Source organism: Hemiscyllium ocellatum, chromosome 39, assembly GCF_020745735.1.
Source record: "Hemiscyllium ocellatum isolate sHemOce1 chromosome 39, sHemOce1.pat.X.cur, whole genome shotgun sequence".
Classification (NCBI taxonomy): domain Eukaryota; kingdom Metazoa; phylum Chordata; class Chondrichthyes; order Orectolobiformes; family Hemiscylliidae; genus Hemiscyllium; species Hemiscyllium ocellatum.
Window position 1 is genome coordinate 21,039,324 of NC_083439.1, and position 18,487 is coordinate 21,057,810.

At 39.5% G+C, this 18,487-nt stretch overlaps 1 protein-coding gene across 3 annotated transcripts in view; it reads right to left on the reverse strand.

Moving 5' to 3' along the window:
• Window positions 1–397: 397 nt before the first annotated feature.
• The window catches only part of rnf111 (ring finger protein 111), a 122,380-nt gene continuing 104,290 nt past the window's right edge, over window positions 398–18,487 (reverse strand). For 2 of the 3 annotated variants that reach the window (XM_060853041.1, XM_060853040.1), the window contains 6 exons: window positions 17,050–17,175; window positions 15,352–15,484; window positions 2,728–2,820; window positions 2,506–2,601; window positions 2,198–2,319; window positions 398–1,628 (listed from right to left, as the gene is read on the reverse strand). In XM_060853041.1, the coding sequence (XP_060709024.1) occupies window positions 1,511–1,628; window positions 2,198–2,319; window positions 2,506–2,601; window positions 2,728–2,820; window positions 15,352–15,484; window positions 17,050–17,175 (688 nt within the window). In that variant the 3' untranslated portion in view covers window positions 398–1,510. The remainder of the gene's footprint in view (window positions 1,629–2,197; window positions 2,320–2,505; window positions 2,602–2,727; window positions 2,821–15,351; window positions 15,485–17,049; window positions 17,176–18,487) is intronic. The other variant, XM_060853042.1, reaches the window with a different exon arrangement.

Here is an 18,487-nt window from a genome sequence, read left to right on the forward strand (position 1 = left end):
CTAATTACACATGACAGTCTTGAAATTACAGGATGAAAATATAAATGCTTAAATGATCCAAAATTATGAAATTTTGTTGTCCATAATCTTGGGAGTAGTTGACTACTTAAAATCATTAAAATTCTGGATAAAAGAATTTCATATTTGATCTTCATATTTTAATATTCACATACCATGATTTCCATGTCCTATGTTGAAGCTAATTCCTGCCGCACCAGTTTGCTTTACCCAACAACTTTAGAATGGTGGGTCTGATCACATTAATGATAGGTCTGGTGGTGAGGTTTTTGATGATCATAGATCACTTGTTACTGTACAAAAGAAATCCACAGTATCTGCTTTCTCTCTTAGCCATTAAATTATAGATCAAAAATAAAGTAGCCATCCATAATGGGAATAGCAACACATCTTGTGAATTTTATGTAAGTACAATCAGAGAAACAGTGAATATAAGAGATAAAACAGCCAACATGGAGTTAACTATCTTTATTAACTTTAAAACTAAGACCCCCTAAAAATGCATCCAGGGACCTTTACAATTCTATGAATGCATGTATACCTGCTATTGGTACTGCATTCCAACACTTCACCTGAATCTTTAACAGCCATAATTCTGCAATCTGCCTTCAAATACATTACCTAGACGTGCTTATTGATGACTTCATACAGAACCTTGTTCTACAATCTGACTAGCTCACCATTACAAATCAGATGTGCAAGTATACGCAATACAGCTAATTTAGATAACATTAGTGTTAGAGCTGTTTAATGGCAGCCAAACAGCTAAATTTGTAAAGAAAAGGGAAAACCAAAGTAAATCAAAAAACAAAGTGAAAGAAAACTATGAAATAAAAATTTGCAAATTCATTAGTCTTGTAGAATATTGACATTCTTAAAAATTACATCTATCATTGTGCCAAATAAGAATGGATTTTTATTAAAAACCTAAATAGTAAATGGTTGGATATATGCTTGTAATGGCAATTGTTTAGGATGGGATCCCATTGATTCATTGTGTGCTGTCTGATGGTGAGTTCTACAATACAGCAGCTGTTTTCCTAATCACGGAATGTCTTGATATTCCTCCTTAATGAACAGATCACAATCTATATACACAATCTAATATAAATGTTTAAATTAAAGTCCAGGGTTAGTGACTGATGACATATTCTATTCCAGTAAAGCAAGGCATCATGAAAATGACTTATTTCTATCTAGAGCAGCTAATCTTGCCTGCAAGTCTGAGGACATAAAGCCCGTTATGTGCAAAGAAATGCAATCCAAGGAACCATGCAAAATAAAATGACTTGGAAAAACATAAAAAGCCACATAAAAAAGCTTCATAAATACATTAAAATTTAAACTCTATACTGAAATATCATTGTAGGCCTAGCATAAATTGTACTATGTGGCGTAGCCGCACTCTAGGTTCAATGCTTTTGAATCTGCGCAGGTTATTCATGCCATCTTTGGTTGACTGCAGTACTGAGGACAGTTACTGAATAAGATGTCAACTATCTGCAGAAAGCTGAGCTTCAATGTCCACTCTGCAGATGGGGCATTTCTTGTTGGTAGTCAGCCACTGGTCCACACACACTTGATGGAAGAGGTGCATGCAGGGAAGACGTCTGCAATGTCAAGGGAAAGAAATGCATCAAGTTTTTTGTATTATTGTTAATAAAATATTCTAAGATTTATTTTGCATTCACAGTCCAAAGGGTGTCTCAGTATTAGTATTACTTTTCAGTGACAAATCTGTAACAAAAATACTTTAATTTAAAGTAACATCTAAATCAATGCCCAATTGATTAATAAAAACTATTATACAAACAATCCAAGTCACAATTCAGAAATTGTGAAGAAATAAACTATTTGATATGAATGAAAAATAGAGCAAGTTATTTCAATAAGACAGGCGTGACTTTCCTCACATTAATTTGAAATTTCAAAAACAAACTGCTCAAGCCCTACATAATGGGTTTCAGCAAACATAAGACAAATATCTTTTAAGCAAGACAAGAGTATTATGATTATAAGTCAACAGATCTAGCATACTAGTTTATCGGATACTTAATAATTCTATATAAAATATGCTTTATGGTTCAAAACCATTTATTACAAGATCAAAAACTGTGTTCAAGATCCAATTTACACAACATGGGCAATACATGAATATTTTTCTACAAAACCATCTTACCTAACATCTTCACCTTCTTCTAGAATAGACAGACAGATGGTACATTTCTCCTCAGTGTCATCCTCTATTCCATTCTCTTCCTCCTGTTTGTACTGCAGTTTCCTCTGTAAGTCAGTTATCGCCTTGTTACCACAAATTCAAGTTTGTCAGGTGGTTCAGTCAGAGATTGCACACAAATCATTTGCAATAATTTCAAATTATTTGTTTAAAATTAAAAGTAATTTTTAAGGTTTAGAATCTTTTAAAGGATAAATAATCTCTAAAACAAATTGAAAATTAATACTGAAATAATAAGGCAATGTACTCACCTTTTTATATTTGTGTGGGTATGTGCATCTCTCAATTGTACCCTGTGAGGCACCACGATTAACATTACCCAAACGTTCTTCTAAATGCAGTAAATCCTGTAAATGAGAAAGAATACTTGACATACACATTTAAATTTTATACCCTTTTTTATATAAAAAATGCAAGATTTAGCACCGCTTTAACTGAAAATAGTTATATTTCATGGTCCTGTTTGTGCTAACCTCATAGGTGGCTCGGAGGCCTGGAAACCTTCCTTCCAACCTTGAGGAGATGTAGCGGATGTGAGGGTAGCCTGCCATGTCTGGTGGTACAGCCTGTCCAAGAAAAAAAGATAATTTAGACAAATGAGTCAAAATATATTACATCAGTTCTGAAACTCCCTATCAAGGTCAAGTCTGTAGAGGTACTGTCCCTGCCATTTTTATTTAAAACATCATGTAATTCCTGAGGTCACATTTTGCAACATTTGACATTGAAATAGTCTATCTTAACATTATACATTATGTTGTGTAAAATATATTTGTAGCTTTGCGATAAATGTGCAATAAATACATTTACTGCCTCCCACCAGTTAGCAAAATTTGCTGGACATCAGTTTAAGAAAGATGGTTGAAGGCACCTTTAGTGTTGCAATATATGATGAAATAGAGAAGGACAACCTATTGGTTGCAGAGGCAGTGGACCTGTCCAGAAACAATGCAAAGTAGCAGGATATATTTTGGGACCAAGGCTTGAGAGCATCACTTAAAGCGAATTAGAGCGGCCACTTTCTCACTCTTACACACAGACAGCAGCTAGGAATCAGTGTAAAAAGGTTTTACGAAAGCGAAAACACAGAAAAGTGGTAAATTGATTAGTTGGTGAGTATCCAGTGTAAGTGTTTGTTTGTTAACACACACTTTTGAGTAAGGGCAAAGTGCGAGAATTCACGGACCACATTGGCATCAAAAGCATGAGTAAGAGAGGGATTTAAGCAAGAGACTTATGCACGAGTTTGAAAAGCCGGACATCCAAGATAGGAATGTCAGGATTACTCCTGGTATGATGTGCTACTGAGTATAGAAACAGGATGATTTAGCAAATGAACAGGTAGCTGGTGCAAGAGGGAAAACTTCAGATTTTTGGGCCAGTTGGAACCTGTACAGAGGGATGTATTATACCTCGACAGGATCAGGATTAATATTCTGGTGGGAGATTTACTGGTGCTGTTACAGAAATGGGAGTGTGGGGTGGCATTCAGAAAGGACAAAAACAAAACTGATTGTGGGGGAGAATACAAAAGCTATTTCTTCCAATATTTTTGTTCCTATCTAAAAGCTGCCTCATATTCTCATCCCCCCCAAAAGTTACCTTTAACCTTCCAAAACAGCGCCTGCAAAATGAAAATGGAAAGCAACAGAAACAAATTCCAGAATCAATCAGGATAACATTACAGAATAGTGTTGAAAAGGTAGAATGAAAGACTCTCTATCTGAGTGAATGCTGTATTCGCAAAAAAATGTGTGTGGTGAAAGTGCAGGTAGAATTAAATGGTTATTAGTCACTTGCTGTTATGGAGACATGATTGAACCTTGACCAAGACAGGGAACAAAAAAAAACTGACATTAGGGTGTAGGTTTGCTCGCTGAACTGTAGGTTTGATATCTAGACGTTTCATTACCTGGTTAGGTAACATCATCAGTGGCGACCTCCAAGTGTTGTGAAGCTGTTGTCTCCTGCTTTCTATTTATATGTTTGTCCTGGATGGGGTTCCAGGGGTTTGTGATGATGTCATTTCCTGTTGGTTTTCTCACATCACTTGGAGGTCGCCACTGATGATGTTACCTAGCCAGGTAATGAAACATCTGGATATCAAACCTACAGCTCAGCGAGCAAACCTACACCCTAAACCTCAACCTGAGCGACAAACCTTCACAAACCTTGCAATAACTGACATTTTGGAACACAAGCAAAAACAAAAAAATTATGGGTAGTGCTGATAGTGAGGGACACGATCAGTGTCCTAGTGAGGTTGGAAGAACAGGATGTAGAATCAGTTTGGCCAGAGCTAAAAGAAAAACAGCAAGGGGCAATAATTATTAGTTGGAATGATTTATAGACAAAATAGTGATGGTAACATAGAATGTGTGTTAAAATCAGGAAATCAGAGATGCATATAGTAATGATGGGTGATCCTATTCTACACACAGACCAAATCTAAAGAAAGAATTCTTGGAATGTGATTGAGATGATTTTCTGGAGAAAAATGTTAAGGAACCAATTTAGACAGACACTATTTTAGATTCAGTGTTGTACAATGAGAAAGTCCTAATTTGTAATCTTGCGGCTCAAGAATTTTTCAGAAATAGTGACCATAATGGCTGTAGGGAATGGTAAATACAAAAAGATTTGATGGTAGATCAGCAGTATAGGCTGGTATTTAAAGGATTAATTCTTTGTTTCAAAATGCACATATTCTTTCAGGGAAAAACACCCAACAAGATTTCAAAGTTAAAAATCACACAACACCAGGTTATAGTCCAACAGGTTTAATTGGAAGCACACTAGCTTTCGGAGCGTCGCTCCTTCATCAGGCACTACCACCTGATGAAGGAGCGACGCTCCAAAAGCTAGTGTCGTTTCAATTAAACCTGTTGGACTATAACCTGGTGTTGTGTGATTTTTAACTTTGTACACCCCAGTCCAACACCGGCATCTCCAAATCAGAACAAGATTTCATAGGAAGTGGTAGATGCAGCTTCACTTAAAACGTTTAAAAGACATTTAGATAAGTACATGAATAGGAAACGTTTGGAAGGACAAGGTAGGTGGGAACGAGATTAATTTGGGATTATGTTCGGCATGGACTGGTCGAACTAAAGGGTCTGTTTTGTACTGTACGACTGCATAAGAAAAGCAAGTGTGCTTGGCCAACAAGGGAAGGTGAAGATAGCATTAGACAAAAGAAAAGCACATAAAATATCAAAAAATTGCAAGACTGCTGACTGGGAGAATGTTAAGATTTCAGAAGAGGATTAAGAATTTGATAATTCATTGCAGGCAGTATCAGGAGGGCTTGTAATAGGAGTTTGAAAAGTGGCAGAGTAAGACACAAGAAATCTTCACTAATTAATAGAGATTCAAGAAGGTAGAGAGTGAGAGAAACTGAAAGAAATCAAGATTGCTAAAAAATTAGAACTGAAGAAACTAATATTGTAAACTGAACACTGACACATCCCCATAACCTGATGATCTTTACCCTGGGGTGGTTAAAGAGATGACTATCGAGATCATGTTTGGTGATCATTGTTCAAAATTCTATTAATTCTACAATAGTGCCTGCAGATTGGAAAGTTGTAAATATAACGTCACTGTTTAAGAAGAGGCAGATAGAAAACGGGGATCTACAGACTCTTAGCCCACATTAGTAATCAGGAAAATAGTGGAATCTATTACAAAAGATGTGATTGCTGGATATTTAAAAAAACACTGTTCATTGGGCAGTGACAACATGGAGTTTTGAAAAGGAAATCACGTTTGACAAAAACATACAAAGATATTTTTGGGTGTTATTAGCAGAGTTGATAGGGGAGAAACAGTGGATGTCATGTTTCAAAAGGATTTTAATAAAATCCCATGCAAGGGGATGACTAAATAAAATTAAAGCACTAGGAATTGGGGATAATAGACCAGTTGGGTTTAGGACTAGGTAAGAAATTAAGGTAAGGATTAAGTTAGTCAACTTCAAGTTGTGATTTGGGGGTGTGCAGGGAAGAACGAAGTGTGTGCGGGCATGCAAAAAGTGCTAAAGTACTCAAGCTCTTGTTTCTCACTTTCTATATCAGGGATTTAGGAACCAATGAGAATATTTCCAAGTTTGCTGATGTCACAAAGTTTGTTGTGAATGTAAGTTGGGGAGTATATGGTAGATGGTATATAATATGCATGAGAGGTTCCTCTGCACATCAAAGAGCATGCAAACACACTGCACTAGTTTCAACTCAAGAAAATCACTGACAGACGTTCCTGGGTTCATTTCTCAGGAATTCATTGATCAATCAGCCTGGTTAAAGCTTGGCAGCACACTATCGTTCATCATTAATTAGTGCATTCTCCCCAGCAACTGTTCTACCAGAGGATACTAGCCAACAAATTAGCATTTGCCTCTCACACAGTCTAAATCTTGTTTTCCCTTTATTTTGGTTTTTTTTTGCAAATGATCCTAATCAATACAACATGTAAAAGCTCTGAACAAAATATATCTTTGACATCAAAACTTCAAAGTTTATTTTATAGTTTCCAAGCTATTTAATAATACTTAATAAATAAGAGCCAGGATTTTAATTCAGCTATGGAAACAGGAACCAAAGGGAATGATGCACAATCCTGCAACAGTACAGCTCATTTCACTGATGTGATCACATTTCAACTATCTGATTTAAAGATGTGCAGGAGCCAGTGTTGGACTGGGGTGGAAAAAGTTATAAATCACAACACCAGGTTATAGTCCAACAGGTTAATTTGGAAGCACCAGAATTTCGGAGTGCTGCTCCTTCATCAGGTAGCCGTGAAACAGGATCATAAGCCGCAAAATATACTGCAAATGACGATAGTGTCATGCATCTGAAATTATATGTTGAACAAACCTATATTACTGTTAAGTCTTCCATTTTTTGATTAATTGCAGGCTTCGGTTCATTAATATGTAAATCCCAGAACTACTTTTGAGTCACATTCTCGAGATAACTTAAAGTTTTCTAAAAAGTAGTAACATCTCAGCTCAGACAATTCATGAAAGATGTGAGATTAGAGACTGTCTGTATCCCAATCCTGAGTCAGACTGGTTCTATTTCCAAAGTATGAATTTATAAAATATTACATGGATTGACTACTTGCAGGTATGTGCTGTTTGAGTAAAATAAAATGTACCTGCAAATATAATTCTGCAAATGCAAATTCATGCCATAGAGTTACATGCGTGTGTGCGTGCATGAGTTAGTGTGAGTGCGTGTATGTGAGTGTGATGGAGTATCAGCCTGTGAGAGGATGTGTGCATGAGTATGAGTGTTAGGGGTGTATGTATGTGTATATGAGAGAAAGCACGTATGTGAGAGAGGGTCTGCATGTGTGTGTGAGCATACAAGAGTGTGTGTGTATGTGTGCTCGTGTGTGTGAGAGATTGTATAGTGTAGCGGGGCACCTGTAGTGTGACATGAACCCAAGGTCCCAGTTGAGGCCATCCTCATGAGTTCTGAACTTGGCTATTAGCCTCTTAAAGATCAATAGTTTTAAGAACCGATGTATGTAATGACCATTGAGTTTTAAAATCAGAAACAAAGATTAAATTACACTACAAGGTTTGTGAAATTTTTTTAAAAACTTGGATCTGGCCTTCTTTGAAGAAATGACATACCAAAATGTAAAGTTGCTTCTATTCTGAATTAACTTCAACTCAGTGGTTGAACTAATTCCTACCTAGTCATCTTAAATTTCACCAGCTTCTTTTTCTGAAAGATTAAGAAGGTTTTAGCAGCAACAAAAGAACTTTCAAGTAATATTTAATTTCCTCATTTTGGGTGTTAAACAGCCCACAAGGAGAAAAAACTAGTATTTGCAGTTAACCTCAAGGTTTCTATTCATCTTAACACTGATTCAATTACTACAATTTTTCCCTTTCTATGCCTGTCATTAAAAATGTCAGCAAAAAAAGCCATTTGATTAAAATGATTGAAATTTAGTTCTGGATCTTTTATGCATTTCAAGCTAATTGTGAAATCAAGTACAAGTAGATCTTCAGTCAGAATTCTGGCAATTGATTAGATTTGTTTCCAGCCATTCCTCCGACCATCAAGACATAACAAGATTACTTTCAACCTGAGCATTCGACTTGACCCCAAGCTGATCCAGCAATCTGCGGCCAAGAATGGTTATTTACATCTGAGTCATACTGCCAGTCTCTTCTTCTGTCTCTGCGCATCACCTGATGAAACTTCACTCATGTATCGGTTACCTCAAAATGTCACCAAGTTCACCAGGTTAGCCTGCAAAATTCCACTATTCATAAAATTCAGTTCCTATGAAACTCTGGTATCTGCATCTGAGTTGGTACACAATTTCTTCTAGGAAAAAGTGAGGACTGCAGATGCTGGAGATCAGGGCTGAAAATGTGTTGCTGGAGAAGCGCAGCAGGTCAGGCAGCATCCAAGGAGCAGGAGAATCGACGTTTCGGGCATGAGCCCTTCTTCAGGAATGAGGAGTGTGTGCCAAGCAGGCTAAGTTAAAAGGTAGGGAGGAGGGACTTGGGGAGGGGCGTTGGAAATGCGATGGGGGATGGAGGTCAAGGTGAGGGTGATAGGCCGGAGTGGGGGTGGGGGCGGAGAGGTCAGGAAGAAGATTGCAGGTTAGGAAGGTGGTGCTGAGTTCGAGGGTTGGGACTGAGACAAGGTGGGGGGACAGGAAATGAGGAAAGTTGAGAAATCTGAGTTCATCCCTTGTGGTTGGAGGGTTCCTAGGTGGAAGATGAGGCGCTCTTCCTCCAGCCGTAGTGTTGCTATGGTCTGGCGATGGAGGAGTCCAAGGACCTGGATGTCCTTGGTGGAGTGGGAGGGGGAGTTGAAGTGTTGAGCCACGGGGTGGTTGGGTTGGTTGGTCCGGGTGTCCCAGAGGTGTTCTCTGAAACATTCTGCGAGTAGGCGGCCTGTCTCCCCAATGTACAGGAGGTCACATCGGGTGCAGCGGATGCAGTAAATGATGTGTGTGAAGGTGCAGGTGAATTTGTAGCGGATATGGAAGGATCCATTGGGGCCTTGGAGGGAAGTAAGGGGGGAGGTGTGGGTGCAAGTTTTGCATTTCTTGTGGTTGCAGGGGAAGGTGCCGGGAGTGGAGGTTGGGTTGGTAGAGGGTGTGGACCTGACAAGGGAGTCACGGAGGGAGTGGTCTTTTCGGAATGCTGATAGGGGAGGGGAGGGAAATATATCCCTGGTGGTGGGGTCCATTTGGAGGTGGCGGAAATGACGACGAATGATATGATGTATATGGAGGTTGGTGGCATGTGGGACCGACTCCCACAGCTACCTAGACTACACCTCCTCCCATCCTGCCCCCTGTAAAACCGCCATCTCACATTCCCAATTCCTTTGTCTCGGCCACATCTGCTCCCAGGAGGGCCAGATCCAATACCGAACAACCCAGATGGCCTCCTTCTTCAAAGACCGCAATTTCCCCCCAGACGTGATTGACGATGCTCTCCATCGCATCTCCTCCACTTCCCGCTCCTTCGCCCTTGAGCCCCACCCCTCCGATCGCCACCAAGACAGAACTCCACTGGTCCTCACCTACCACCCCACCAACCTCCATATACATCGTATCATCCATCGTCATTTCCGCCACCTCCAAACAGACCCTACACCAGGGATATATTTCCCTCCCCTATCAGCGTTCCGAAAAGACCACTCCCTCCGTGACTCCCTTGTCAGGTCCAAACTCCCTACCAACCCAACCTCCACTCCCGGCACCTTCCCCTGCAACTGCAAGAAATGCAAAATTTGCGCCCACACCTCCCCCTTTACTTCCCTCCAAGGCCCCAAGGGATCCTTCCATATCTGCCACAAATTCACCTGTACCTTCACACACATCATTTATTGCATCCGCTGCACCCGATGTGGCCTCCTCTACATTGGGGAGACAAACCGCCTATTTGCAGAACGTTTCAGAGAACACCTCTGGGACACCCAGACCAACCAACCCAACCACCCCGTGGCTCAACACTTCAACTCCCCCTCCCACTCCACCAAGGACATCCAGGTCCTTGGACTCCTCCATCGCCAGACCATAGCAACACTACGGCTGGAGGAAGAGCGCCTCATCTTCCACCTAGGAACTCTCCAACCACAAGGGATGAACTCAGATTTCTCAACTTTCCTCATTTCCCGTTCCCCCACCTTGTCTCAGTCCCAACCCTCGAACTCAGCACCACCTTCCTAACCTGCAATCTTCTTCTTGACCTCTCCGCCCCACCACCCCCACTCCGGCCTATCACCCTCACCTTAACCTCTTCCACCTATCACATTTCCAACGCCCCTCCCCCAAACCTTTTATCTTAGCCTGCTTGGCACACTCTCCTCATTCCTGAAGAAGGGCTCATGCCCGAAATGTCGATTCTCCTGCTCCTTGGATGCTACCTGACCTGCTGTGCTTTTCCAGCAATACATTTTCAGCTCTTGGTACACAATTTCGTTTAATCGGTCACCACTGTCCTCATTGATTTATATTGGCTTGTTTTCGACAATGTTGTGAATTTCAATCTCTCATCTTTGTGTTCAAGTCAAGTTATGGCCAAATCAAGTCTTGCCTTTCCTCCTCTATGCAAAGTTTTTCACAACTCTTCACAATTTGTACACTTTGCCACTTCTAGTTTTTCACACATTGACAAATCCCTCAGCATTGGGAGCTGCGTTGTCTGTTGGCTGCCACAGTTCAGGTGACCCGCTCTGACCTGGAGAAGAACTTGTCAGTGAAAAGGGATCATCCAGTAGTCGTGGTCTAAATTGGTACCAATGACAAACGGAACTGGGAACGAGGTTCTACTTAAGGAGTCTGGATGAGGAACTTATAGAATGCTTTTGATTAGCTTCTCACGGGGGCACTTTCTGGAACATGACCAGAGAACAGATTATAATAGACCTGGTATTCAGTCATGAGATAAGATTAATTAACAACCTGAGTAAAAGGCAGCAGTGACTATAATATGACTGAACTGGACAATAGCCATAAATGGAAAGAGATTGCGTCCAAGAAATATAATTGAAACTTGAGTTTAACTATGTAGGCATAAAAGCTCAAGTGAATTGGGATACTAGGTTAGGATATAGTCAACACAGAACCAGTGGCAGACTTTAGGGGATGTTTCAGTTTATTCAGAATAATCATTTTTCTACTATCAAGAAAAAAAATGATGCTAATTTTCGAAAATTTGCTAGGATCAGGAAAAGTTCCACCAAAATGCAAAGTAGCAACTATAACCCCCCTATTCAAGGAGGGAACACAACAGAAAACAGGAAATTGTAGTCCAGTCAGCTTCACAGCCCTCATGGGGAAGATGTTACAATTGATCATTAGGAGAATCATTAAATCACTTTGGAAAAATTCAAGGTAATCAGGAAGAGAGAGAATCACTTTGTGAAAGGGGAATCATGTTTAATCAATCTTTGAAGGAGTAACATAGGGCCCTCTTGTGGTGCAGTGGAAGACTCCCTACCCCCTGGACCAAGAGGCCCTAATACAAGTCCCACCTGCTCCAGAGGGACACAATAACATTTCTGAATAGGTTGATTAGAAAAATAGGTTAAATTTTTAAAAAATGAAGGATCATGGGGAGCCTGTTGACCGTATTGTGCAAGGATTTTCAGAAGCCATTTGACAGGGTTCACAGAAAACAGACAATCTACATAAATGGATCTTTCCCTGACTTGGCAGCAAGTGACAGTTTAGAGTCCCGAATGAACCCCAACTTCACACAATTTATGTCCACGACTTAGAAGAAGGGAAGTGAAGGGAATGTAACTAAATTTTCAGATGACACAAAGATCATAGATAAATATATTCTGAACAGGACTTAAGGAGGTTACAGATCGATATCGATAGGTTGAAGGGATGAATGGGCAAACATCTGGCAAATGGGGTCTTGGATGGGCAAATGTAAAGTTGTTCACTTTCAGGAAGAATGCAGATCGTAACTTCAATGAAAAATAATTGCAGAATCCAGAGTACAGAGGTATCTAGGTGTTCTAGAGTACAAGTCAGAAACTGTCAGTACATAGGTTGAGCAAAGAATTAATAAAAGCTATTGGAATACTATCCTCTAGCACAAGAAGACTTAGTACAAAAAATGGTTGGTTATTCTTCAGTTATATAGAGCATTGGTGAGACCACATCTTGAATACTGTGTGTAGTTTCGAATTTTTTATTTAAGGAAGTATGCATAAGTATTGGTTTCAGTTCAAAGGTGGTTTACTGGAATGATATCTGGAGTGAGCAGTTGTCTTATGGGGAAAGGTAGACAAACTGAGCTGATTCATACTAGAGTTTAGAAGAGACTTGATTGAAGTGTAGCTGATCCTGAATGGTCTTGACATGGTGGACATGGAAAAGTGTTTCCTTTTGTAGGTGAGTCCCGACCTAGAGACCACTATTTTAAAATCAGAAGTTGTGCTTTTAAGGTGAGAAATTTCTTCTCTGAGAGTTGTCTGGCTTTGGAACTGTTGGCCTCAGGTGGTTGTGGAGGAAGAATTATTGAATATTCTTAAGAAGATAAACAGAAACTTGCTTGGCAAGGGAATCAAAGGTTATTGGGGGCAGATGAGAACGTGGAATTCAAAACGCAAACAGCTCAGTCAAGATCCTGTTGAATGGCAGAAAAGGATCAAAGGAGCAATGATCTATATGTGTGTTTTATACTTATACTTGTATGCCTATATGTCATGTTTTGGAAAGGTTTCTCTGACTAAACACATTTGTCTGGGGAAAGAACAAACCTGAAATGAAGATTGTCTGTGTAAAGGAAATCTCTTGGTGAATGGACGATTTTTCCCAATAATGTGAATTCCTCAAAACATTGTGGTATAAATTGAAGAGAGTTTGAATTTGAAAGCACATCAGAAGCAGTAAGCAATTCAACCTCTTGAGTCTGTTATGCTATTTAATATGATCATAGCTGACCTCATCTCAGCCTGAACTGCACTTTCCAGTCCACTCCTCTTAATCCATTACTAATTAAGAATCCACCTATCTCTTCCTATAGTCTGTTCAGTGTTCCAGCACCAACAATACTCGGAGGTGTGAATTCTTGATATTCATGACCCTTCGAGAGAAGCAATTCCTCATCTTGGTTTTAAATCTGTTGCCCTTTAGCCTAAAACAATGACCTCTCGCTCTAGATTGCCTTAGAAGGGAAAATATCCATTTTATGCCCACATTGTCAAACCCTTTTAGCAATTTATATACCTCAATTAAATCTCGTCTCATTCATCTAAATTCGAATGAGTACAGCCTAAACTTCTCAATCTCTCCTCACACGACAAGCCTTTCATCTCTGGAATTTATCTAGTGAACCTTCTCTAAGTTGCTTCCAATGCAATTACATCCTTAGTCAGGTAAAGGGACCAAAACTATAAGCAATACTGTAGCTGCAGTCTCACTAATGCCTGTACAGTTGCAGAAACACTTCCCTGCTTTTACGGTCTGTTTGCCTTCCTCATTTTCTGCTGTATCTGCATACTAGGTTTTGTGACCTTCTGTACAAGGACACTGAGATCCCTCTGCGCTGCAGCATTATGAAGTTTCTCTCCATTTAGATAATAAGTTTCTTGGCTGTTCATCTGACCAAAATAGATAACCTCACACTTAAGCATGTTAAACACCATCTGCCAAATTTTGGCCCAAACAACTAGCTTAGCCATATCTATTTGTAAAGTTCCTGTCTCTTCATTGCAAACTATGTTCTGAACCTATTTTAGTGTCATCTGCAATTTTGGTGATATTATTCTATCCCTCTATTCAAGTCATTAACATGGTTTGTATGTATGATGTACATAGGTGGATGATGGACAGGGGGATAAATAGATAGGGCTTGAGGACCAAAACCTGTGGCACCCCACTGTTACAACCTTCCAACCTGAAAAAGACCCATTTATCCTGACTCTTCGCTATCATATGAGGTCGACAGGCTACCTTATAGAGGTTTATAAAATCATGAGGGTTATAGATAAGGTGAGTGGTAGGTGTCTTTTCTCTAGGGTGAGGAATGTCAATACTAGAAGGGATATTTTTAAGGAGAGAGGAGAAAGATTTAATAAAGACATGGGGAGCAAATTTTTTTCCTCTCTGGAGATTGGCTTGTGTGTGGAATGGACTTCCAGAGGAAGTGGTGGACGTGGGCACAGTTACAACAGTTAAAAGACATTTAGAGAAGTACATGAATAAGAAATGTTTGGAGGGATATGGGCCAAGCACAGGCGGGTGGGACTTGTTTACTTATAATTATGGTTGGACTGGAAGTTCTGTTTCCTTGCTCTATGATTCTATTACCCCTAACCCTGTGAGATCTTAACTTGTGCATTAACCTGTGGAGCAGCATCTTACCAAATGCCTTCTGGAAGTCCGGATATACAACATCCACAGGACCCCATTATCAACTTTGCTTGTTACATCTCTGAAGAACACTAACAAATCAGTGAAATACGATTTACACTTCAAAAACCAGACTGATTCTGAAAGATTGTGTTTCGACTTTCTAAACATCCCATCACTATTTCCTTAATAATGGATTACAATAATTCGCCGAGGACAAATGTTAAACTAACTTCCAACTTTCTGCCTCCCTCTCCTTTTGAGTAAGGTAATGAAGTTAGCATTTTCCAATTTCCTGGAACTATTCCAGAATCCAGGGAATAATAAAATATTACAATCAATGCTTCCATACTCTCCACGGTCACTTCTTTTATGACCTTAGGATGCAGGCCATCAGGCCCTCAGGACTTGTCTGTCTTATAATCTGTACATTTTCCCTAGAGGTGCTGACTGTTTTAAGTTCTTCCTTTTCTATATTCGCTGCATTATCTAGTACTGTTGGAATGGTTTCAATGTCCTTCACCATCAAAACACTACATACCGTTTTGTGTACATTCATTCATTAAAATAAAATCAGTCAGTCATATTTTAATCAGTCAGGTGGATTTAAATTTATGCCAATGATCTTCTAAATATTCCGATGTTGATAAAGTAACCATTTGTAAAGACAATATCATAGACATAATCCTCATCACAGTTAGGGATAACTAATTGTGAAATGTTATTTATTATTTGCTCACCATAAACGGTAGTGCTCCGATTGGGAAATGGTGAAGTCGAGGAGGTGGAGGTGGATGATAATGAGCCAAGTGAGGGGGAAGGTGACTTGCTGGATATGGTGCTGTTGTCACCCCTGGGTCGATACCCAGTTCCCTGCAATAGTTAAGGAAAAGTTTATTAACTCTTTACTTAACAATGCTAGATCTGTACTACGGCATCTTATTTAGAAATAGCAATTCATAGCTAACTAAATTCATAAATCAAAATGACACGCAGATCCAATTATTTTGTTAAAACGACGAATATGTAATTTTCAAAATTTCTGTGACTAAGAAATATATCCATAAAGTCCGAAACTTAATTTCAGCTAGACAATAAGTTTCAAAGGTATTTTCAATTTGAATTTTTTGAGGTTTTGTCCAGGTGTGTATTTGAGAGAAATTTGTATGGATTTTAGTAAAGCGTTTGACAAAGACCCATATAAGAGACTTAGCAAGAAGGTAAATGCACATGGGATACACAGGGCAAGTTGATAAAGTGGATTCAAAATTGACTTAATTGTAGGAGACATTGTGATAACAGAAGGCGATGACAGAGGTTTAGCGACTGGAAGGCAGTGACAGGGATCTGTGCTGGGTCCCCTATTATTCATAATTTATACAAGTGACATAGATGATTGTGTGGTAGGTTGGATTAATAACTTTATGGTTGACACACAGATTGATCATATTAACAGTGAGGTTGAGTGCCTTGGGGTACAAGAAGATATAAGTGGGATAGTTAAATGGGCAGATAAGTGGCAAATGGAACTTAACCCCGAAAAGCATGAGGCAATATACTTTGGAAGGAGGAATTTGACAAGCAACTATTCAATGAATGGCATGGCATTAGGATGTTCTGTAGAACAAAGGGACCTTGGAGTGTCTGTCTATTGATCCTTGAAGGCAGAAGGCTATGTTAGTATGGTGGTGAAAAAGGCAAAGGGGACACTTGCCTGTATCAACTGAGGCATAGGCTACCAAAGCAGGGGAGTCATATTGTACAGAATGTTGGTGAGACCACAGCTAGAATACAGTGTGCAAGTCTGACTGCCACATTACAGAAAGGATGAAGTTGCACTGAGGGAGCATAGAAGAGATCCACCATGACACTGCCAGGGATGGAAAATTTAAGTTTGAAGGAAGGTTAGATAGGCTTTGGCTGCTTTCACTGGAGCAGAGAAGACTAAGGGTGATCTGATTGAAACTGTTGAGCTGTGCAAGGTTAAGAAGGGCATATGCGTGTGGATGAAGAATAGCTGTACATTCTTAATTGAAGAGTTAGTGAAGATGGAACACAGGTTCAAGGTGATTGGGCGGGGGGGCTCTGTGCGTGTGAGTGTGTGTGGGGGGTGGGGTGGGTGTAGGTATTTGTAATACACACAGAAAAGATTTGCAATATACAATATGGTCACAGTATCTGAAAAGCCAAAATGAACACATCGGTTTGCAGCTCCTTTCTACACTACTGCAGAAGATGTTCAGCAAATTCAATCATGATATTATTTACTAATTTTCAAACTCACTCAATATTACAGGAGAGGTTTGTCAACAGGCTAAAAAATGAAATCACATCATTCCATGGGAGTAAAATCTTATGCTCTGCTGCCAATGTGGGATCTAAACCAAAGCATACCGTGGCTACATTGCACATATTAAAAAGGAAGATTCTCCACTAACCAGGCTGGCCTCTCTGGTGGCTGTCGAGGATGTGATGACATCGTCTGGGGAACATGAATATGATGTCCGTGGCCATAATTAGGATGCATGCGATGTGGATGTGGTGGAGGTCGCTCGTGTGCTCGACTGGAAAAGGAAATACATGCACATGTATATCATGATAATTTCAAATATATGTCTCATTAACAGTAGCAAATAATAAGCAAAGGCTATAAATGATAACTTGAAAATTTAGAACAGTGCAACATATTGTTTTCTGCATGATTAAATGAGATTTAAACATTATGGTATTTATCAAAAATCAACATTTTGGTAAATTTGATCTTTAAGTCTTTATAATTTTGTTAAGAACACAATGTTTATTTAATTTGCAGTCCTTTGCTGCATTTAGGTTAAGAACTTGAAATCAAAGATAATAATCATTCAGTCTCAGCACTGGATCACATTCAGCAGAACAACAGCATATTTACAGCATGCATTCAAGCTTCATTTTTTTGAAGAAAAAGTAAATGTCTACTTATTCAACTGGTTTCTATCCACAACAAAATAAATAAGCCTTTTTATTTGATTTCTGTGAGGTATAGCTATATATTCAGACATCATTATAAACAACGACTTACGCCAGATATCCCACCACCATAGCTGAGATGTGGAACCGGATTATCCCGATTCTGGATATAGGTTTGAATACTGGATACAGTAACTTCCCATGTTTGGGCTAATATTTAAGGACATTTTTAGAATTGATTCTTCCAGCTTGCGAACACCTTTTCAGTGGCAAAATGCCACATCCATCCCCCTCTATATCTTGTAACACTTCCTCACCTTCCCGTGTAATTGCAGATGGTGTAAAACATGCATCCTCACCTTCTCACTGTCCAGGTTCCCAAACACACCTTCCAAGTGAAGCCACGTTTCATTTGTACTTCTTTCAATTATGTTTGTAATGTTTAATGCTCACAATGCCGTTTCCTTTACATTGACAACACCAAATGCAGACAGAGTGCTTGCTTTGTGAAACATCTCTGCTGCGTCCATAAGAATGACTCCAACCTTCGAGTTATTTGCCATTTCAATAAATCATCTTATTCCCATATTAACAATTCTGTCCTGCGCTTGCTGCAGTATTCCAATGAAGCTGCATGCAAGCAGGAGGAGCAATAACCTCCTTTCTGCTTAGGCATTTCACAGGCTTCAGGATTCAACATTTAATTCAACAATTTCAGTACTGAACCCGTCCTCCATTTTCATTATAACATCCTGCCTGTATTTGTTGGCTTTGCTTTCAGCACAGCAGACCCATTTTATCCTTTTCACCTATTGTTTTTTTAACTCTACCTCTCCTTTATCACAATGAGCACTCTCTTTATCCTTTGCTCTGAAGACTCCAGATATCTGCTCCACTTGCTCTTCCAAACCCACTGTCAGCAGCCTAAAA